The sequence below is a fragment of the Nicotiana attenuata genome, unplaced genomic scaffold, assembly GCF_001879085.1.
Source record: "Nicotiana attenuata strain UT unplaced genomic scaffold, NIATTr2, whole genome shotgun sequence".
Lineage (NCBI taxonomy): Eukaryota > Viridiplantae > Streptophyta > Magnoliopsida > Solanales > Solanaceae > Nicotiana > Nicotiana attenuata.
Window position 1 is genome coordinate 778,182 of NW_017670358.1, and position 23,815 is coordinate 801,996.

The 23,815-nt window shown below is 41.5% G+C and overlaps 1 protein-coding gene across 1 annotated transcript; it reads left to right on the top strand.

The window, feature by feature from the left end:
* The first annotated feature begins 19,501 nt into the window (after positions 1–19,501).
* LOC109238312 (pathogen-related protein-like) lies at positions 19,502–20,194 on the top strand. The gene is made up of 2 exons (XM_019404746.1): positions 19,502–19,749; positions 19,911–20,194. Exons 1-2 carry the CDS (start codon positions 19,615–19,617, stop codon positions 20,100–20,102), a joined length of 327 nt encoding a protein of 108 aa, XP_019260291.1. The 5' UTR covers positions 19,502–19,614; the 3' UTR covers positions 20,103–20,194.
* Positions 20,195–23,815: the final 3,621 nt, after the last annotated feature.

The window sequence follows — 23,815 nt, forward strand, 5'->3', positions numbered from 1 at the left end:
AAAGATATGACATATGTATATATATTTAAGAAATAGTTTTAGATGAACCAACGACCGTGACGTGGTTCAAGACATTGCGACCTCTCTTACTGCGGAATTTTGAGGGTCCTCCTCAAAATTCTGCCCCAGTTTACCGGGTTGCTGCTTCTTGACGGTTGCTTGCGATGATCGGCTGAAGTTACTTCAGAATTTTGAGGGTCCTCCTCAAAATTCTGCCCCAGTTTCCAATTGCATGGGGAAAATGAAAATTTTATTGAATTGTGACTGAACCCATAAGGCTGCCTACGTATCCCCTCTTAAATGGGAATCAGGTCAGACGTAGTTCAAATTACATAAGGAAATCATAAATGGTTACACATAGTATCGTTTGACTGCGTCTGAGTTGATTGGTTTTGGCCAAACTTCTCCGTCCATTTCTGCAAGTATGAGGGCTCCTCCTGTTAGAACCTGATGAACCATGTACGGGCCCTGCCAGTTGGGAGAGAATTTCCCTTTGGCTTCATCTTGATGCGGGAAAATTTTCTTTAACACTAGCTGCCCCGGTGTGAACTGTCTCGGCTTGACTCTTTTGCTGAAGGCTCTGAACATTCTGTTCTGATAAAGCTGACCGTGGCAAACTGCATTCATTCTCTTCCCATCTATAAGTGCTAGCTTCTCGTAACGACTTTTTACCCATTTTGCATCGTCGAGCTCGGCTTCTCGTATGATCCTCAAGGAAGGAATTTCTACCTCGGCGGGAATGACCGCCTCTGTACCATAAACCATCATGTAGGGAGTTGCACCAGTTGATATGCGTACTGTGGTGCGATACCCTAACAAAGCAAATGATAGCTTCTCATGCCACTGCTTATGCTTTTCTACCATCTTTCTCAGTATCTTCTTGATGTTCTTGTTAAAGGCTTCTACTGCTCCGTTCATCTGAGGCCTGTAGGCTGTGGAATTCTTGTGTTTGATCTTGAAGGTTTCACACATGGCTTTCATCAAATCACTGTTGAGGTTGGAGCCATTGTCAGTAATGATTGATTCTGGGATCCCGAATCGACAAATGATACGGTCACGGACGAAGTCTGCCACGACTTTCTTAGTCACTGCTCTGTAAGATGCTGCTTCAACCCATTTGGTGAAATAATCAATTGCTACTAGGATAAACCTGTGCCCGTTTGATGCGGCAGGTTCGATCGGTCCGATAACATCCATTCCTCGGGCGGCAAACGACCATGGCGAGCTTGTTGCATTAAGCTCATTTGGAGGCACTTTTATCATATCTGCATGGATCGGACAACGGTGGCACATTCGAACATACTAGATACAGTCTGTCTCCATAGTCATCCAAAAATAACCTGCCCGGAGTATCTTTTTGGCTAAGACAAAACCGTTCATATGCGAACCACAGGTCCCGGCATGAATCTCCTCTAGCAGTTTAGATGCTTCCTTCGCGTCAACGCACCTCATCAAACCCAAATCCGAAGTTCTCCTATACAGGATTCCCCCAATGTGGAAGAAATTGTTGGACAATCTTCAGAGTGTGCGCTTCTGCGTAGCATTTGCAAGCTCCGGATATTCTCCTCTGGCTAAGTATCCCTTGATGTCGTGAAACCAAGGCTTTCCGTCTGCTTCTTCCTCGACATGAGCATAGTACGCTGGCTGATCATGAATCTTTACTGGAATAGGGTCTATGAAATTCTTATTTGGATGCTGAATCATAGATGATGGGGTAGCCAATGCATCGGCAAACTCATTCTAGACTCTGGGAACATGTCAGAACTCTATCTTTGTGAACCTCTTCCTCAACTCCTGTACATGATGCAAATACGGGAGTATCTTGGAGTTCTTGGTTGCCCATTCTTCTCGGACCTGATGTATAAGTAAATTCGAATCTCCAATCACTAGCAACTCTTGGACGTTCATGTCAATGGCCATCTTGAGCCCTAAGATGCAAGCTTCGTACTCGGCCATATTGTTGGTGCATGGGAACCTGAGCTTGGCGGATACCGGATAATGCTGGCCGGTTTCTGATACTAGGACTGCCCCTATGCCAACTCTTTTGAAATTTGCTGCTCCATCAAAAAACATCCTCCAGCCATCATAGGACTCTGCAATGTCTTCTCCTACAAATGATACCTCCTCATTAGGAAAATACGTCTTCAGAGGCTCGTATTCTCCATCCACAGGGTTCTCAGCGAGGTGATCTGCTAAGGCCTATCCTTTGATTGCTTTCTGAGTCAAGTAGACAATGTTGAATTCACTCAGCAGGATCTGCCACTTGTCTTGCTTGCTAGTGGGCATGGGCTTCTGGAAGATGTACTTTAAAGGGTCCATTCTTGATATGCGATACGTGGTGTAAGCACAGAAATAGTTCCTCAACTTCTGGGCTACCCAAGTCAGAGCACAACATGTGCATTCCAATAGAGAATATCGGGCTTCGTATGGGGTGAACTTCTTGCTGAGATAATAGATGGCCTGCTCTTTTCTTCCCGTTTCATCATGCTGCCCCAGAACACAACCAAACGCTCCATCTAGCACCGCAAGGTAGAGTAACAGGGGTCTACCTGGCTCGGGCGGAACCAAAACTGGCGGCGTTGACAGGTACTCCTTAATTCTGTCGAAGGCTTTTTGGCAGTCGTCAGTCCATTTGGTAGTGGCATCCTTCTTTAGCATCTTGAAGATTGGCTCAAAGATGACAGTAGATTGTGCTATGAACCGGCTGATGTAGTTAAGTCTCCCCAAGAAGCTCATTACCTCCATCTTGCTCTTCGCCAATGGCAATTCTTGAATAGCTTTGACCTTTGATGGATCCAGTTCTATCCCTCGGCGACTCATAATGAACCCAAGTAGTTTTCCGGCAGGAACCCCAAACGCACACTTTGCGCGATTTAGCTTTAAGTTGTAACTTCTTAGTCTATTGAAGAATTTCCTCAAATCTTCCATGTGATCAGCGGCTTTCTTGGACTTGATGATGACGTCGTCTACATATACTTCTATCTCCTTGTGTATCATGTCATGAAAAATGGTGGTCATGGCCCTCATGTAGGTGGCCCCTGCATTCTTTAACCCAAACGGCATCATCTTGTAACAATACATCCCCCACGGCGTAATGAAAGCCGTTTTCTCAGCGTCTTCCTCATCCATCCATATCTGATGATACCCAGCAAAACAATCAACGAACGACTGCAGCTCATGCTTGGCGCAGTTGTCAATCAAGATGTGTATATTTGACAAGGGGAAGTCGTCTTTTGGACTAGCCCGGTTGAGATCCCAGTAGTCGACACAGACTTTGACCTTCCCGTCCTTCTTCGGTTCCGGCACAATAATGGCTAACCATGTCGGATACTCCACTACCCTGAGAACCTTAGCTTTGACCTGCTTAGTGACTTCTTTCTTAATTTTCAAACTCATGTCTGGCTTGAACTTTCTGAGCTTCTGTTTTACTGGCGGTCAGGCCGGATCAGTCGGTAATTTGTGAGCCACAATGGATGTGCTTAGACCAGTCATGTCGTCATATGACCATGCGAATATGTCCTCATATTCCCTTAGAAATTCCGCATACTCTTCCTTTTCTGATGGTGACAAATGAACGCTGATTCGTGTTTCTTTGATGTTTTCTGTATCTCCTAGGTTAACAATCTCAGTCTCGTCTAGGTTGGACTTAGGTCTGTTCTTAAAATTCTCAACATCTTTAACGATCTCTTTCGGTATGTCATCTTCCTCTGAATCTATGTCCGTTTGTTGCGCTGTCTCGTTGCATGTCACAGTCATTGGTTCATCAAGATAAGTAATAGTAATGCTGTATAAGTAAAGTAATGAGAGAAAATAATAAGAGTAAGATTTATAAAATGCTTTGATAAATTCCATAAGTGTTTCGAACATTGGAGCTCTTTCTTGAAAAGTATAAATGCGAAGGAAAAATAAACTAGTAAAACAGAATAGTGCGTGGTGCTTTGTTCAGCCTTGCTACCCCGAGGCATGCCGGGCTCTGGTGGTTCTGACAGTCCAGTTATTGAGGCGTGCTCCTCTGCTTACAGCATGTATGGAAGGGCCTTCCTCCCCCTCCTCCTTAAAAATGACACAGCAGTCCATATCATCCTCTTCTAGGAACAAATTCCTCATTGCTGCTAATGCTTCTTCTTCTTCCGATCCATAGATGACTTCGGCTGGTTGAAAGGTCTGCTCCAGACGGGGTATCGGCTGCTCCAATGGATAGTAAGGGCCGCGCCAGGGTGGCGACCAGTCCTTGAATTCTTCCCAAGTATACTCGTACCCCAGTCCGAAGGTGGTGCCATGCTTCTTGAGCTTGATAGGATTAGTGATTCCTTGGAGGTTCTTGCCAAGTCCCTTGCCAGGTTCATACCCGCTCCAATTCAGTATGCTTTCAATTTTGTTGTCCCACCATTTGTCTTTATCGACGGCGTTGACTCGCTCGATGTGGTGGTAAATTTCGCCACCTAATCTTCTTCTTTCTCCAATTGTTGGAATGGTCTGGCGGCTATATATGGGGTTGCTACCGTCACCATGAATGATCACCTCCTGGTGATCCCATTCAAATTTCACTGCCTGATGTAGTGTTGATGCCATGGCCTCGGCGGCATGAATCCATGGTCGTCCCAACAGTAGATTGTAAGATGCCGGCACGTCTATCACTTGAAAATCAACATCAAACCAAGTGGGCCCCATTTGCAAACGTAGGCTAATTTCCCCAATAGTGGACCTCTGAGAACCGTCGAAAGCTTTAACGTTGATGGCCATCCTTGATTTCATGCAGCCTTTTTCCCAATGTCTTGAGTGTTACCAGAGGACAAATGTTGAGACTGGACCCCCCATCGACCAGGATCCGGGTGATAAAATAATCTTCGCACTGCACAGTGATGTGCAATGCCTTGTTATGACTCAATCCTTCCGGTGGCAGCTCATCCTCGTGGAAGGTGATTTTGTGACTCTCCTACACTTGGCCTACCATGTTTGCCATTTCTCCTCCAATGATGTTGCTTGGTACATACGCCTCACTCAACACCTTCAACAAGGCATTCTTGTGTGCATCGAAACTTTGTAGTAAAGCCAGGATAGAGATCTGTGCCGGTGTTTTGTTCAGCTGGTCAATAACCGAGTATTCCTTGGCTTGTATCTTTCTCAAGAGATCACCGGATCCAGTTTCAATGATGGCTTGTCGACCAGAGGTCTGTTTACTTGACTCAGCCAAGTGTTCTGGGGTATAAACCCTGCCGGTTCTTGTCATACCCTGCGCTGCAACTATTTCCCGAATTTGGCTTTTCCCTTCTTCTTGCCTCGGCTGTGTAGTCCCATGGTATGGCTTTTGTGTGGAATGATGTTATGGCTGTCATTGCTAATGGAATAGGCACCCTCACTTTGGAAGGTAATACAACAACTTCAAAGGGCTCAGGCACCTTTGGGGACCCAAACTCGACCTCGATTGGTGTTAGCGTCTTTGCGGAGACTGGTGCTTCAAACTCAAGCGGTATGGACATGTTCACCTCAGCATCTTCAGAAGCCTGAATTTGGACTACAATCAGATTAAGAGTGACTGTTGGTTTCTTTGGATCGTCACCTTCCATGATCAAACCGATTGATCATTTGGGGTCCCAATCATCTTCTATTTCAATCATATGAACACCCCCCCCCTTGTGGTCTGGTAGAGGGTTGTTGCGGACGTTCGGAGCAGGCTCCTTTGCCACGATGATTTTATTGTCTATCAAAGCCTGGATTTTGTCCTTCAGGGAGCGGCATTCATCAATAGTATGTCCCTTCATGCCAGAATGGTATGCACAGGTTTTGTTAGGGTTAATCCATTGGGAAGGGTTTTCAGGGGTTATGGCAGGGATAGGGGTGACATAACCAGCAGCTTTGAGTCTTTCGTACAGTTGGTCGATTGGCTCGGCAATGGCGGTGTATTGTTTGGGAGGTTTGCGGTCAAAATTTGGTCGGGGTCTAGGAAAGTTTTGGCGAGTGGGAGGTGATTGGTAGTGAGATGGTTGAGTGTTGTAGGCTTGGTAGACTTGTGCGGGTTGGGAATATCTGGGTGAAGTAGGTCGATATGTGGGAGGTGGAGGTGATTGATAGGTAGGTGGTGGAGCTTGGTAGGAAGGTGCGGGTGTCTGGAAATTTGGAGTAGGTTGATATGTAAGTGGAGATATCGGGTAGGTTTGGTATTTTACTGGTGATTTGGTTCTCTGTGCAACCATTAGGGCACATACGTCTCTCTTCTTGGATGTACCACCGGACTGCAAAGCCTTGTTGGTGGCTTGCAAAGCTTCAAAGTTAGTGACCATACCACTTTTGATGCCTTCTTCAATCCTTTCTCCCAGCCTGATGATGTCAGAAAATTTATGGTTCTCGATTAGCATCAGTCTTTCATAGTATCGAGGATCCTGAGCCCGGACGAAAAACTTGTTCATCTGTTCTTCCCCTAAAGCAGGTCGAACCTTGACAACCTCTGATCTCCAACGAGTGGCATCTCGCGGAAAGTTTCTGTGGGTTTCTTCTTCAAATTTTGAATGTAAAACACATCTGGTACATTCTCTGTATTGAACCTGAATCTATCCATGAAGTCGGACGCCATACTAACCCAGTTTGACCACTTCTTTGGGTTTTGGCTAATGTACCAAGACAGAGTATCTCCTTTCAAGCTCCTTATGAAAAGCTTCATGCGGATCCTCTCATTTTTTCCCACTCCGACCAACTTGTCGCAGTATGTCCTCAAGTGAACCCTGGGATCCCCTGTACCATCAAACATCTCGAACTTGGGAGGTTTGTAACCCTCGGGCAGTTCGATATCGGGCTGTATGCATAAATCTTCGTAGTTTAGCCCCTCAATTCCTTCACTACCTTCAACGTTTTGGATCCTGGTGGTCAGCTTCTTAAGTTCTTCAGCCAAATTTCTGATGATCGAGTCTTTATCATTGGACTCGGGTATGCTTGAGATGGGTTGAGTAGGGNAAGTCGGCCCGGAAGTGACTCATCTGTCGACCTTTGGTATAACCTGCTTCCTACCTGCCTGTCTCATAACCCGGATAGGGACATATGGGTAGGTTCCTCTCAAACCGATCAGTATCAGAAATGGCGCATCCCTAGATCGAATGATGAATTCTTCAGTAGGTAACCACTCGAACATCTATTGCACTCGGTCCTCAGTAAGATTGTCGAAGAGTTCAACCCCTTCTTTAGCATTCTCTGGTTGGGCGAACATGTTGGGCATATAATTCATTCGCTTTGGGTGATGGAAGGCGGTATGATCATCCCAGTCTCTACGATGGATTTCCTGCCGGTACTCACCCTTTTGGAGGTGTTCCATGAGCCATAGTTGGAGTAGCAAATTACAACCCTCAAAATGTTTGGCTCCCTGTTGGCATCTTTCCAAGGCGCGGTATATTTCTGCAACTATCATTGGCACAAGGCTGAATGGCTGTCCGTTAATTCCTTCCATCAAGGTTTTGGTGACCATGGCTAGGCTGGTATGGATTCTTGCTTTCTTCGTTGGAAACACTATCATCCCCAAGAAACAGAACATAAATACAAAGACCCTTCGGTGGATGTGCCATAATGAGGTGAGGGCGAATTCGTCCGGATAAGTACGGTAGGATTTACTGTGACCGTACCTTTCATACAAATGGTCAAAGGAATGTATGAATCCTTCAAACATGTCAAGTCGGGATTCTTCTTTAGACCCATCATTTTAAGAAAAACCCTACCCTTACCATTTTCCATCATTAGCAAACCCGGAGTTTCCCATGGTATCCCAGCTAGTCCTCCTATTTCCTCGAGTAAAGGTGTCATTTCTATGTCCCCGAAGCGAAACACCGATCTATCATAGTCCCAAAACAGAGTTGCAGCTTCTATGATTTTGTTGTTAGGTTGAATGTCTAGGAGAGAAGGCAGGTTTCCTAGATACTTCCGGATGAGAGTCTGATCACTGGAGTGAAAAACCTTCCACCAGCTTAGTAGTTTGGGGTGGATATTGGTGACCATGCCGAATCTGGGGACTTCGTGCCTCATGTTTCTGCAAGACAAAGGGTTAGGCCCTTTTCCCCCACCAGACTCGACTATTTTAATATCAATAATTGGCATAACAAGCATTTAGTTCTCCAAATGAATGCACAGAACGTGGTAGTGTCCGTTTGGGTTTCAAGGAAACCCAGTGGACTTTGGACGAGGCTATCTTAAAGAGTCATTATGCGGACAACATAACTGACTCGGCTAAGTTTGACCATGATGCATGCACAATTTAAAGAGAAATGGTTTCTAAAGGGTATTAGACTGGTACCCTTGAGCGGACAACTCAAGAGGGAAAGGCGCGGAACCGTCGACTACACTGTTGATCGATTGGTTTTACCGCAAATACGCCTTTGCCGGATTTAAGGGGTGATAATATTGGAAGGGCGCAACCACTCATTATAAGCGTTGCTATGGTATTCTGTTTGGCACGAGTGGAATATGATGTTGAAGAATGCAATTACAATAACTAACAAGTTGTCATGTACTTTCACGTTCACAAATAATAATTACAACAGTTTCTCATAATTTACAACATTATTGAAAGAAAGCGGTAAAGGAAAACAATAAAAGAAAAGAAATAAAGAGCCAAGTCAGTTTCGTGGTGGAGGAAGGAATAAATATTTGAAGGCATTTAAACAAATAAAGGCATATAAAGAAGCATAAAGTCACAAATAGCATGAAAATGGTAAAAGCCTTAAAGAAATCCCCCGCAGAGTCACATGCTGTCGATTCTCCCTTTTTCTCGCGAAATCGGGTTATGACATTTGGGCGGACAACTCTTTTCCTTTTGGGAATCGGGTTTGCAATTTAGAAGAGTCGCCACCTAATGATTGAGTGCATTAGGACACTAAGAATAAATATAAAAAAAAAGAACCATAGAATGGGTAAGGGCTTGAAATTATCTCGGGGGGAAGGTGTTAGGCACCCCCCAAGATCCACTAGTGTGGTTCCCGGCCATGCTATACTTGTGACTTTAAATATAAACAACAAGTAAACATACGAGACAACTTTCAAATAACGATTGCAAACAAGGGAAGTATAAAAGTTAAATAAACATGTTGGAGTTTGGAGATAGGCGATTTAATAATTATTTAAGGGATACACAAGTGCAGGAAAAGGGGGTCAAATAATTGGTACAAATAATCAAACAAAGGGAATAAAAGAGGCGGAGGTTTGGAGAAGAAACAGTGCTGGAAATCAAATAATTAAAAGAGATTCTTTAGTGATTGAAGTAAAAGAAGAAGTTTAGAGAACTGAAAAATTAACGGCTTTTCTAAAAGAAAGTTCTGGAAAGAAAAGAAAGTAAACAAATAAAGAGGGAGAGGGTCCTAGGTTTATACATAACATGGATCACCCCACGCAACACCCGGTAACCATTTATACACGTGGTGCTATCGCGTGGTCATCATATCCATGTCTAACCTTACCCACCCTGTTAAGGTATTAAATCGCGGAATGGTCTCGTTACTTATTGCATGCTATTACCCGCCCCAATCCTATCAGTCCCGGAGGCAGTTGGGACTACTAATCCTAAAGGGAAGGGAGATTGGCTTTTCAGAGTTTTAAAAGGACAAAAGTCTAGTGCGACAAACAAAACACATAAAAGCAGTAAAAGGGGAAACACATAACAGTTAAAGGCTCAAATAGGCCTCCTTATTCAAAGCAACGAATTGTTTAGCATGACTTACATGTACTGGTTAGGTCCTTAATTAAACTTAAACGTTAAAGGGGTGGCTGATTTATCACATATTTTCAGATAAGAAGTCCAAGTTAGGCCTGCCTGTTGGTTGTAATTATTAAAGACTGGTATAGTTAATTAGTTACCTAATGGTTTGCCTAGGTGAGACCTTTAGGCATGATATCTAACAAGGTAAAGCATACTGATTTTAAGGAAGGATTACTGATTTTAGAAATAAACCAATTCTGCAGATACTAAACGACATTATTACTGATTTTAGACTCGCGGATGAATCAGATTTAAACGATTGCTCCTATAGGCATGAATTCTAAGCGTTACTGATTTTTAAAACGGTTACGTAAGTGCAGGAATCCTATAAGCATGGTGTCTAGTATGCGATTGACTATTCTTTAACCCATAGATTGTTTGCCTAGTGACATATGCATATGCAGAAGTGCAGAAACTTATAGGCATGACTTCTATATGCGGAAATGCAGACACTTATAGGCATGGTCTCTAATGTGGGAATGCAGAAACTTATAGACATGGTCTCTAATGTAGGAATGCAGAAACTTATATACATGATTTCTAACGAAATGTATAACTTATAGGCAGGATTTCTATATGCAGTAATGAAAAAACTTATAGGCAGGATCTTTATATGCAGTAATGAAACAACTTATAGGCAGGATCTCTATATGCAGATACATAAACGAAAAGGTTGTGATTGCAGAAGTAAAAACCTAAAACATGATATCTACCCCATATGCATAACATGAGTGACCCTCCCCCATTTTTACTATACACCCCATAAGTTATTACAAGATTATTACAACTTGATTGAATCCAGAAAAAAGTAAAGAAAATTACATCAGAAAAAATTCCAACCAAGGAGAGCCTAATTTAGACTCCTAGTCTGAAGCATGAAATAAACCAACTTCCAAAGATCAGATTGCCAAAGCCTTTCTCATCTTTGGGTGTGTCAAAGTTCCAAGGAGCTTCATGAACTCCAGGCAGTGCTTACACCCAAATACATTGCAGGATCAGATTATAGTGCAGTGTGGAAGAGCCAGCCCTCAAATATCCAAGTTCAGAGGGAACTCAAGGTCTCCAAGGCAAGGCTCATAGGAGGGGGGAAGAACTTAGAGTCTAAGAGTAAGTGTAAGTGCAATAGAGGGGGAGTTAGGGAAGGCCATGACAGGCTAGTGGTCATGCCCAGCAATTAGGAATGCTGACACACCCTTCACCAGCCTGTTAGCTAGATTTGGGAGTTAGGACCCATTGAAGGTCAGGTTCGGACCTGGGCAGTAATTTGGATACTGCCAGGCCATGAACTTTAACTCAGCACATAGAAGGGAATGGGGGCATGGGGAATTTATAACAAATAGTAAACATAAAAGAAAGTAACATATTTAATACAGAACATGAGCAGCAAAGTAGGCAAGAGTGTAGTGACTGTAAAATAAACACATAGGGAAGAAGCTGAAATCAAAATCGAGACATACCAGTTTCAGGGAATACAAATAAGTAAAACAGCAGTCTTGAAAAGCCAAGTTGCAAGCAAAGCAGTACAAAAGTCTCAGAAGAGAGTAGAGAATTGAAAGAGTATTGTGGTTGAGAGTATGCGTGTGAGAGTATTGAACTTAGGATTCATAAGTTCAAAGTTGTGTTAGTGCTGAAGGGTCGAGCCCCTTTTATAGTGCAGCAAACAAGTAAGAACAAGGTAGGGAAATATTGTAATCAATCTCCCTTTAGTTAAGGGATTCTGATTTCAAACGGGTAAAAACAATTAAGGAAAGGGTTTTGAAAAAAATATTTTCCAGGCAGTACAATAAAGGGTAAATGCATAGCAGTTATTTAAGGCAACAGCCCTATGGTACACGGTTTATGTGAAATAAGGAAAGGAAATCAATCAGACAACTAGTAAAATCAAAGTTACAGGCTTTTACTCGAATGAATCAAGTCAGGAAAGGGGTAAAGAAAGGTTTAATTTCAATGAAATCAGTAACAATCAAGTAAACACTATTAAAGGAATTCGAAATCAATTAGTAGTTGGCAAAAACCATTTCGAAAGAAGAACTTCTCATATATAAAGCAGACAAATCAAACAAAAGAATCGTCATGTTACTTAGAAAAATAGTTCTAGCATTGAAAGGTTCAGAATCATAAGCAAGAGGATACGAGTCCAATTGCAGACTCACAATGAGTCTGAGAGTCCAGGGTCCCAAAGTGGAACCCTAACTCGAACACAAAATCAAAATCGCCAAGGGGAACCCCCAAATCCTAGGGTTTCAACTTGAATCAGACATAAAGGTAAGAAAGCAAGCCATTGAAACAGACTCAAAGGTTTGTTTCAGGGCCTCAACAAAACAGATATGAGAGCATGTTTGAACAACAAAGTAAGAAAGCTGATTCAAGATCATGAAGAACATATTTGAGAAAACTCGAACCTTAAACGAGTTCAGAAGAAAGAGATGATACAAACTTAAACAAAAGCAGATGAAGCATGTTTAGCAAGAATACGAACAGAGTTTAGTAAGACAAAAATCAAAGAATCTCAACGGTAAACACATATAGTAAAAGAGCAAAGAAAACATAACAGGATTAACATAGGAGTAACATGTATAGTAGAAAAAAGAAAAGTAGACAGACAGTACATGCGTAGCAAAAGAAATCACACGAGCATGATATAGACAACACACATAAAGCAAAGAAGAAGAAAAATCAGAAAGATTTTTGGAAAAATCCTTTCAGAAACCCTAAAATCGAAGACGAACGATTTTGAAAAGAACTTTTGGGGAAAACACTTTAAATGTCAAGTGAAGCATAGATACAGCATAGATCTAAGCAAACGACATGGAAAGAACCTCGAATAGCTTAGGGTTTCGGAGAAACCCTAGAAATGAGAAAGGCTTGGAAGAAGGTCCGATCTTGAGTCGGAGAGGTCAGGAATCAGGCTCCTGAGTCTTGAATATGCCGGAGCATGCCGGAGAAGCCATGGAATCAAAGGTCTGAGAAGATCGGAGAGGGAATCATCGAGGTCAGGTCTCGAAGCTTCGAACAACCATGGCTTACTGGTGAAGGTAGGTGAGTACCAACTATCCATGGCCTGAGAAGCCATGGATTCCGGTGACAGGCGGTTGAAAAGGGGTAGGAGGAGGCTAGGGTTCCGGAGAGCTTGAGAGAGTTTGAGAGAGTTTGGGATTCAGAGGCGGCTGAGAAGTGGGGAATGAGGGATTAGGGTAGGTCATTTGGGGTTAAAATGGTAAGGGGGAATTATGGCCGTTGATCTGTACGATCAACGGCCTAGATCTAAAGGGGTAGGTGGGAACCGGGTAGGGTCGTTTGAATTGGGTTATGGGTTGGGTCGGATTAAAAAATGGGCCGGTCCGGTTGGGGTTGAGATTGGGTCAATTAAGGGTTAAAATTGAAATGTAAAAGAGGCTGTAATTGAAATGAAATGAGGCTAAATGTTAAATAGCCAGTTTTACCCTTTTTATTTATAAAAAATAGTAAAATGATTTTAAAAACAAATTAAAAGCACTGAACCAATTAGTAATATATAAATGTTAATTAAAAAATGCTGGAACCAATTTTATAATTATAGAAATGCTATTAATCCTAAAATAGGCTAAAATTGCAATTGTATGTATTTTGGCTTTTAAAAATACCAAATAAAATTGTAAAAATATACAAAAATCACCTTAACTATATTTTGGTGTAAGTATGAGAATGAAATAAACTATTCACCAAGGTTGATAGTTTTGGGAATAGTTACTGATTTTTGTATTGCTAAAATGGACAATAAATTGATTTTAAAAATCTTTAAAATTTATGAAAAATACCAAAACACTTGGGAATGCTTATATATGCATATATATGTTATTTTGAAAGTATTTTGTATATGAAAAAAAATACGTAGGGAAAAATTGGTTATCAGTACTTGCCTCGCGGATCGACCTCCAAATCGAATCTAGCCACAAGCAGTTCGATACAATCAACCCGAGCTAAAGGAATCAATCCCATAAGAAAATACTAAGTTATTAATCAAAAGTCAAAAGGTCGACTCAAACGCGAGCCCCCAGGCCCACGTCTCGGAATCCAATAAAAGTCATAAAATTCAGAAGCCCATTCAACCACAGTCTAACCATACAAAATTTACAAAAATCCAATACCAAATCGACACCCATTTCCCCAATTTAAACTCTCCAAATCCCTAGCCTCAACTCCCAAAATTACACCTCAAAACCACACAATCTAGGTGGGGAATTCAACGGAAAAACGTAATTATTGAATAAATTTAACCACAAGTGAATTACCTCAAGAAACCCCTCAAAAATCCTTTCAAAATTTTCCTAATCCCCAGCATGGAAAGTTCAAAATGAAGAATATTGACCACACACACACCCATTAGAATCAAACTTCACAACAACAACAGTAAAACCTGGAATCTGGGCAGAAATGCCACTCTTTTTTCCTAACCTTGCTTTTTTCTTTTTTGCAGGTACTAGGAACTCCACCCCAGTTAAATAGTTAATATGGTTCCAGAGTGTGGTATTAGCATCTATGATGCTCATTCCTTTGGAAACATATCAACTGAATAAAATTCATCTCCTTTTGTACCATCATCAGTCAACAACAGAAAACACCAAAAAGCTCAAAAATAAGGCAGCATTCTCAGCTCCAAAAGAGATAGCTGAACTCCTCTTTTTGTCAATCTGCAGCCTCAAACCTTACCCCAAACCCATACCCCTACACCAACCTGACTTTGCAGTTCAGAACTGCAGGAATGCAAATACCTGCAGCAGAATTTCTTCACTTTCTGCACACCTCTCCAACCACAGAAACAACAATTGAACTGATTGTAGTCTACACAAGAACCTACAATCAGTATTTCTTCATGAACTAGGGGTCATAACTACCCCCTGCCCCCAAACTCATATCCAGAAACCACAAGAACCTGGATTATGAGCCCCCCTTTTCTAACAGGTTTGCTAATCTTTGCAGGTACAGGGTGCAGACTTGGACAACTGATGCATTCCCAATCAGTGGTATTAGCATCTCAGATGCTCACTCTGCTGGAAATGCTTCAGTTGACCCAAGTCACTCCACCCTTCAAGAGGCCTCCATTCTTCAGTAGAATGCAACTTTCTCCCTCTCTGAAACTGAAGGTTTTCCAGCAGCCTGCAATCTCCAAGCAGGCAAAGGTTCAGGCTACATCTCAGCAACAATATCCCACCTATGTCAAGCCACCATTCAACACCCAGGCCCCAAGAGAAGGACATAGCCTGGCTTTGGGAAGCAAAGGAAGACTGTGCTCACTCTCTTCTGTCAGCAACAGGACAATGCAGCCCCTTAGCCCAATCGACTGGATCTCTCTGCTTACTATCTTCAATCTAGCTCTCTTTGTACTCAATGTCAAATCTAGACTGAAGATAGCCACTACTTTCACATGGTTTTGTCAAACTTTCTTAGGAAAGTCTACACTTTCAATAGTTGTAGAACTGCTTGTATATGGAATATGCTCTTCCAACTCAATTTTTTGGATAGATTTAGGTTTACTTGTGCTATCTTGTATAGTTGACCTAGGTTATCTTCAGCTTGTTTTTGTATATCTGATTATCTACCATTTAGGGTTAGATAATTGGAATCTCATGATAGGTCTAACCCTCCATAGCATACAGGTGTCATTTGATTGTCAATGTTGGACAAACAAATGCCCTTCCACTTTATTTCTGGAGGTCAGGTTTACGTCCCCCCTCCATTGTTGTACTTTATGTTACATATATGAAATCAGCCCTAGGCACAATGCCTAGTGGATTCAGCTAAATAAAATGAAGAATATCACGGAACTCACGAATTTAAGGTTCTGTCTAGCCTTTTTGCTCCTGCGGAAACTTCACCGTATCTGCGGCATCACAAAAGCGACAATCTGTCCGCTTCTGAGGTGAACCACTGGAACTAGGTCTTCGCATCTGCGGGCAATGCTCTGCTCCTGCGCAAATGCAGGTGCGACCCTCTTTCCCGCTCCTGCGCTGGCCTCCGCTTCTGCGCTCAACCTCTTTGCATATGCGACCACGTAGGTGCGGAAATCCTTCGCACCTGTGACCACAATCTTCCTCACTCCTGGTCGCATCAGCGCTCCCCAGCTCATACCTGTGACCAAAGCTCCACAGGTGCGATTACACCAGAAGACTCCCAGCTTCAGCAATGCTCTAAGTCTCATTTTCGATTTGTTAGACATCCGAAATAAATTCGAGGCCCCCAGGACCTCAATCAAACACACCAACAAGTCCTAAAATACGATACAAACTTAGTCGAGCCCTCAAATCACATCAAACAACATCAAAAACACAAATCACACCCCAGTTCAAGCCTAATGAAGACTAAGGAATAACTTCTACAAACGATGCCGAAACCTATCAAATCATGTCCGATTGACCTCAAATTTTGCACACAAGTCACAATTGATACCACGGACCTACTACAACTCCCAGTACCCCATTCGGAGCCTCGTATCGACAAAGTCCCTCTCGGTCAAACTTCTAAATTTTCAACTTTCGTCATTTCAAGCCTAATTCAACTACGGACCTCCAAATCACTATCCGAACATGGATCCTAAGTCCAAAATCACCCAACAGAGCTAACAGAACCATCAAAACTCTATTCCGGAGTCGTGTACACGTAAGTCAACATCGTCAACCTTTTCAACTTAAGCTTTCAATCTTGAGACTAAGTGTCTGAACTCACTCCGAAACCTCTCCGGACCCAAACCAACTAGTCCAGCAAGTCACATAGCAGCTATAAAGCATAAAATGAGAAGTAAATGAGGAAACAGGGTTATATCTCTCAAAATGACCGACCGGGTCGTTATAGGTACCCTGGCCCGAGTACTATTCTTGGTACTCTTTCAGACCCTAACAATGACCCTCTTGGCCTCGAATGGAGCATACGAGGAGCCAGAAGGTCCCTTCTTCCATATTTTTTCTCCTCTTTATTCATACGGCGTCAGCGAAAGGTTGTCCTGAAGCGGAGGGTTTTGCAGATGCAGACGAAGCCTCTTCCTCGTCCACCGCCTGAAGTTTGGTCGTGTTGGTCAAACCTGTCAAAGGAAGAAGGGGACTTAGTCAAACGATAGTAGAATGAAAAGGAAGTTAAATAGGGGGATAAAGGACACTCACCATGGCAACGGGCCTCCCATTTGCCTTTTGAAAGTTTGCGCCACTCGCGCTTGGAATATGTTAATTGTTTGCAGATCCTCTTGAACCACTCCTTGAATGGGGGACTGCATTAGGAACTTGGGCTAACGCTGCACAACGGGAAATCTTGGTCGAAGAGAAAGGAGACCAAAATCGAAAAATTGTTTTAACTACTTAAGAGGAGATGAACTTACGTTTTGAGTTCCACTTCACGGGGAACGGCAGGAAATCGGAGGGAATGAGTTCTGCGGTCTTTACCCGAACAAATTTACCCTACTAGCCTCGGTCTGTGTCTTCGTCGATGCTCGAGAAGGGAGCCCCCATTGCCCATTGGTCAAGCTTGATTAACCCCCCTCGAGTGATTCGGGGGACGTAAATGCGGAGAAGGTGGTCGATAGTGAACCGGGGATCCTCTGTGTTATTAATAAAATGACGAAGGAGAATCACAATCCTCCAGAAAGACGGATGGATCTGCCCAAGGCAGACCTCATACCTTTTGCAAAAGTCGAGGACAAGCGGGTCCACCGGGCCAAGCGTGAAGGGGTATGTGTAAACGCTTAAGTACCCCTCCATGTGAGTTGTAATGTCCTCATTATGACCGAGGATGACAAGTTCCTTGCCTCCCCACTTGTAGTCCTCCCGGTCTATCGGGAGCGTGTCTTCGATGATAGAACAACCTTAAAATCGTTGTATATAGAACAACCTCCGGGAATAAAGTCCTTAAGGGGAGATTCAGGGGCCGCTGCCGGCAAGGTCGCTTCGATGTCAGCGGTCATAGTGGAAGTCGAAGGAGTAGTAATTTGAGGCACGAACTTTGAAGTTTTCTCCATTGATATCTGGGAATATAAAGGTTTGAAGGCAGATATGAAGGTTTAAAGATGGGTATGAAGATTTTAAGGTCAAACTTGAAGATTCAAAGATGAAATATAATGATTTAAAGATGGGAGACGAAGAAATGAAGATGTGAAGAACGATGTATGAAGATTTGAAGGAATTATGAGCAAGCAAAAAGTTCGGGGGTAGCTTAAGAAAGTATGAATCGGAAAGTAAAAATGTGAAAAAAAGGAACCGAAGCTTTTATAGGAGAAAGGTAATTAATACGTGACGTTTCGCATTCGAGGATGGTCAACCGGCGGCTGACACATGTCCAAAGTCAGAAAGACACGACTGACATTTGACTGACTCGTCGACCCGCGGGGTCAGTTAATCACTTCTCGTCGTTTCGGTGAATCTACTCTCCGAAAAGTGGGGGGACTATCTGTGTACGGGTAAATCGGGAATAAAGTTACCCCCGATTTCCCAGTAAATAAACAAGGGGGAAGCACGATCTGACATGACCTCGAGCAGAGCCGAGGAGTTCCGTGTCTCAGAGCCCAGGGAAGATGGCTGATGCACCCGGGACAGGATACGACTGAGCATCGGGTCCGAGTAGAGCGAAGAACTGATCCTAGCGAAAAAACGGTTAGACACGATAAGTGGGGAGCCGTAATATCCGATCTCAACCGGATGTTACGGTGTGAATCTCGCCCGCTATCAACTATAAATCAACGTTTACTGGAAGAAGAAGATTTTTACCTTATTTAGACTTGTACTAGGATTGAAACTCCCCTAACATATAAAGGGGAGGACCTTTTCATTTTAATACCACTGTTAGCACATATATCAAAGCAATAAAAGTTTATTTCTCTAGCTACTGTTCATAGCATTCTTCAGTTGTTTATTTACCTAGTTGCAACCGAGCCCGTCTCGAGGATTCGACCAGGGTCAATTTTCAGTGTTCATCCAAAAGCCAGGCTTAATTGTCTATCACGTTTGGTTTGATCGTTTTGTTTCTCTTTTTTTTAATTATTTTCTATTCATAGAGTTTTCATGTTAAATTAAATCATGTACCTTTAAACCACGTATAAATTTAATTTTTACTCATTGTAAGGGTAAGAAAAACAAATAATTCAAAATGCTAGTTGCTTTTAAGCGCGTTCCAAATAACATGACTATATATACGTTCACGTAATATAGTTGTGATCCATAAATTAAAAGCAAAGCACTCGTTCTCGTGGCTTCACAAAATCCTTAAAATAATAATAAATATGTCTTTAATTATATACATGTGGCATGATTTTTGACACACTAACAAAATAAGTACACGTACGCGTGACTTGTTCAAGATAACTTCCATAAATACACTGATCAAGCAAACTAAAAACGGAGAAAAGCATAAATGCATAAAATCACTAGATATTCAAATTAGTTAACCCAAGTTAAAATTAGGTAAGAGACCGTGATAAAACAACGAGATTCAGGGAGTGCCTCACACCTTCTCCCTAGTCAATAGAGGCTCTTACCTGATAATTTGTGTTCGCAGACCATATCTAGAGTCAAAACTTTTCTTGATTAGAAATTAAATAAAAAGCAACCTCAAACACCAAAAATATTCAATTCTAAATGGCGACTCCTACAAAATAATAAAATAATTTCTTTTCAAATAATGTCATTTTAATTAAAAAAATTTCAATCCCCAAGAAAGGATGTGTGACATTCATAATAGTGGAGTTTCACTTTAAGACCAAATAAAATATTGAAAAGTCAATATAGTACTAGTGGAGAAATTTCATTTGGAGATACTTATCAAACCCATACAATATCCTCCACTGAACAAGACTTGTATTTGGTTTGCTTTTTGATCATATAAAATCGGCCTCCCAGAAGACTTTCTTTAGTTAGGATCAAATCAAAATGGAAAGTATAGTAGGAGGAGGAAACAAATACAGAGATTACTTGAGTGAAGAAGAGGTCAAAAACACAAAATGGAGAAATGGCCCTCCTACCTATGATGTTGTTGATAAGCTTTTTGAAGAAGAAAGAACTCATGTATGTTTTCATGTTCTATGCTTTATTTATTTATTTTGGTTTTCTTTAGGTAGAAGTGCATTAACACGTTTGAAGAAAATAACATCATTAACTGGATTTAATTTAGAAGTTTAATCTTATACTAATATTATAAATATCGGATTTGCCCTCTTTATTTTTAGGTATGGCCTGAAGGATCACTTGAAGAGAAAGTGCAGAGGATATTGAAGACTTGGGAAATGGAAATGGTCCACAAGACAGATCCTAATGACTTCAAAACTGTTGATCCAAAAATATTCACAAAGAGTGTCAATGGCACTTTCTGTCAAAATTTCTCCATAATATCATTATGCAGGGCAAAAAGAGTAACCTAATTGGAAGACTTTATTTCGGGTGAAATTCAAAAATAGCTAGATTTACAAGTTGTAATTTGAAAATAGCCACAGTTTTAAAAGTAATCGAAATTTATCCACTTTTCATGTAAAGATAAATCTGAATGAAAATACTGTTCAAAATCCGGAAACTATTCCAGCATAATATACTGAAGTTCCAGTATAATATACTGGTCCAGCATAATATGCTGGAAGTTCATACACAGGTGCTCCAATCTCCAGTATATTATGGTGGAACTTCCGTGTTGTAGCAATAGTGGCTATTTTTCAATGACTTTGCAAACACTAGTTATTTTTATTACCAGTCCGGAAACTGGCTAGACGGTGCTATTTTCACCTTTATTGCTTGGTATTATAAACTTCCAGTGTGAGAGAAACTAAAATTTTATAAGATAGGACTTGTTTAGGATTGAAGCATAATTGCTGTTATTGTTATAATTTATTCTACTAGTTCTTTTATTGCTGCCTCTCAAGGTCATTTGAGAGAATTTACAATAATACTATTTTTAGGCAGGAAAGGGTTGACACCAGAAGAAAATGCTAAACTTGGAGGTGGCTATAATACATTCCTTCAAACGTCATTGCCAGAGAGTGTTCGACTCTACAACCCTGATGAGGAGACATTTGAATCATCACACAAAGTTTTCAGATCCATATTTTTACGAGGATTCGCGATTGAAATCCTTCATGTTTATTCAGGACCACCAGAAATAGTGTACAAATTTTGGATGAATTTTTTTTTTCCACTCACAAACTTCAACTTCCAAAAAATTATTTTTCAAAGACTCTTTTTTTAAGTTTCAACCAAATTTATGTCCAAACGCTAGCTAAGACTTGCAGTTATTTGTCACTCAAAAACTAATGAGAAGAATGTTCATTAAAAAACTTTATAATAACCATGTTACTTTCGCTTTAAATAAGAGAAATAAAACAATCGTTTTAAGGAAAGAATTAGTGTTTAACTTGGACTATAATTTGTTCTATGAACCACCCAACTTTGAAGTTCTAAAGATATTTCAATCATGGTGACTACAAAAACGAAAGCAAAGACGTAAGTTGGCTGCTGAGGCGAAATAATATTAGTATATGTTTAACTTGACAATGAACTGTGAATTAATCTAATTGATTACTAGGTTATTCGTTTTTGTATCTACCCAAATGACGTCACTGCAAAGATCAGCTTCTTTAGTTTTTGTAATAATACTCAATAGTCATACCTCCTAGTCCAAACAAGGCTTAAACAATGTTTTGAAGTTATGAATTGCAAGTTGTATAATTAGGAAGTGGTGTTAGTGTTGGGTTTAAGCTTGTTTAAGCTTAAAATAGAGTGAATAGGAAATGGAGGAAAAAATGAAAATTTTGAATTTCCCTCCTTGAAAAAGGGACATTGTCCTATATTGGACGAGCAAAAGAGTTTCGATGGGTATATATACAGTTGCACTTCTTCTAGCTCTTAAAGAGTTGAGAAGAAGGCAAGCCCCGCGCCGTCGTCGTCGCTCGCTCACTCCAAATTTATCTGTCAATATTAAGATTAACGAAATATTAATTTGAGTCTATAGAAGTTCATCAAGGAGGACGTTTCGGTTCTGCCGGAATCAACTCCTGAAAATGAATGCTTTATTGTGACTGAGGCATGGAAACACTCAGATTTGTTATGCATGAATTACATTCTTAGCGGACTGGAGGATGATCTTTATAACGTCTACAGTAATGTGAAAACTTCAAAAGAACTATGGGATGCGTTGGAAAAGAAGTATAAAACTGAGGATGCCGGTTTAAAGAAGTTTGTTGCAGCCAAGTTTTTGGACTATAAGATGGTAGACAGCAAGCCTGTCATTACCCAAGCTCAAGAGCTGCAAGTTATAATTCATGATCTCCTTACTGAAGGCATAGTCCGAATTAACGCTTCTGTTGAAAGTATTAATTTTGTTACTAATTACGAATTTTTCAGTGAAGATTTGGGGATCCACAATGTAACGACCCGGTCGGTTTTCAAGAATTTACGCCCCGTTCCCCTATTAACTGCATTCCTCGTGTTTGTTTCTGCTAATGCGAGTTGTCGGGAGGATTCGTTTTGAGTTTCGGAGTGTTTTGGGACACTTAGTCCCTAAATGAGAGCTTAAACTTTAGAATTTGGACCAGAGTCGGAGCAGTGTAAAGACGGCCTCGGAATGGAATTTCATCGACTCCGTTGGGTGATTTCGGGCTTAGGGGTGTGTTCCAATTATGTTTTGGAGGTCCGTAGCTTAATTAGGCTTGAAATGCCGAAAGTCGAATTTTTGAAGTTTCCGGTTCGATAGTGAGATTCTGATATCGGAGTCGGAATGAGATTCCAGAAGTTGGAGTAGGTCTGTCGTGTTATTTGGGACGTGTGTGCAAAATTTCAGGTAATTCAGACGAGGTTTGATAGACTTTTTGATCAAAAGCGGAAATTGGAAGTTTTGGAATCCTTAGGCTTGAATCCGAGGGTGATTTCGTATTCTGGCATTGTTTTGAGTGTTCCGGGGGTTGGTACAAGTTTGAATAGTGGTATATGACTTGTTCGTATTTTTTGTTGAGGTCCCGGGGGCCTCGGGATGATTTCGGAAGGTTGACGGAAGAAATTGGGAGATTTGGAAGCAGCTTCAGCTGCTGAAGATCTGTCATAACAGCACCTGGGTGCATGGGACCGCAGGTGCGGGCCCCCAGAAGCAACGGAGATGCCGCAGTGCGGCTGGGCGTTTGGAGTTCTGAAGTCGCAGGTGCGAGAGATGGAGCGCACCTGCGAGACCGCAGGTGCGGTAGAAGAAGCGCAGGTGCGGCTTGGAGTTTTAAGTGAATTCTCGCAGATGCGCACCAGGGACCGCAGGTGTGGGTCCGCAGGTGCGAGGAAATGGCCGTAGGTGCAGAAACCCTGGGGCCAGAACCTATATAACGTTTCAGTCGCAATTTTTGCCCATTATTTCACCATTTTCATCCGGAATTTGAGCTTTTTGGGAGATTTTTGAGAGAAAATTCAAGGAAGCTTCAAGGAGGTAAGCTTTTTGGAACCCAAACTCATTTATATGGTATTATCCTACTGATTTGGCAAGGAATTTATGGAAAATAAGGGTTAGAATTGGGGGTTTAGGGTTTGAAATTGGAGTCTTGGAATTGGGAATTTGAGGGGTTTTTTGTGGTCCGATTTTCGTGTATTTGGTATGTATGAACTCATGAGAGTGCGAGGATTCTAGTTTTGCGAATTTTATCCGATTCTGAGACGTGGGCCAGGGGGAACTTTTGGGCGATTTTCCTAATTTTGCGTGTTAGCTTCGAATTAATTAGATGAATTAGTTACTTGAAGTTATATTTATATTATGCAATTACTTTGAATAGATTTGGGCCATTTGGAGTCGAGTACTCGTGGCAAGAACGTGATATCGAGTTGATTGAGCTGGTTCGAGGTAAGTGGCTTGCCTAACCTTGTGTGGGGGAACTCCCCTTAGGATTTGGTATTGTTGATATATGAAATGCCTTGTACGTGAGGTGACGAGTGCGTACATGTGCTAATTGTTGAAAATCATGTTTTCATTAAGTAACTAGAAGTTGTGTTTTCTTCCTTGTTGAACACTACTTGCAATTTAAGCCTACTGTTAGCTTAGGGAAACATGTTTAAATGATTTAATTGCTTTACTTGCTCAAACTATTTTATTCGAATTTTGTGCAGGATGCTAGGA

What these genes read in the sequence shown, in the direction of transcription:
- LOC109238312 (XM_019404746.1), top strand. Translation starts at nt 19,615, where the DNA reads ATGGAAAGTATAGTAGGAGGAGGAAACAAATACAGAGATTACTTGAGT. An exon ending in TTGAAGAAGAAAGAACTCAT is followed by an intron (nt 19,750 to 19,910) that starts GTATGTTTTCAT and finishes CTTTATTTTTAG; the next exon opens with GTATGGCCTGAAGGATCACT.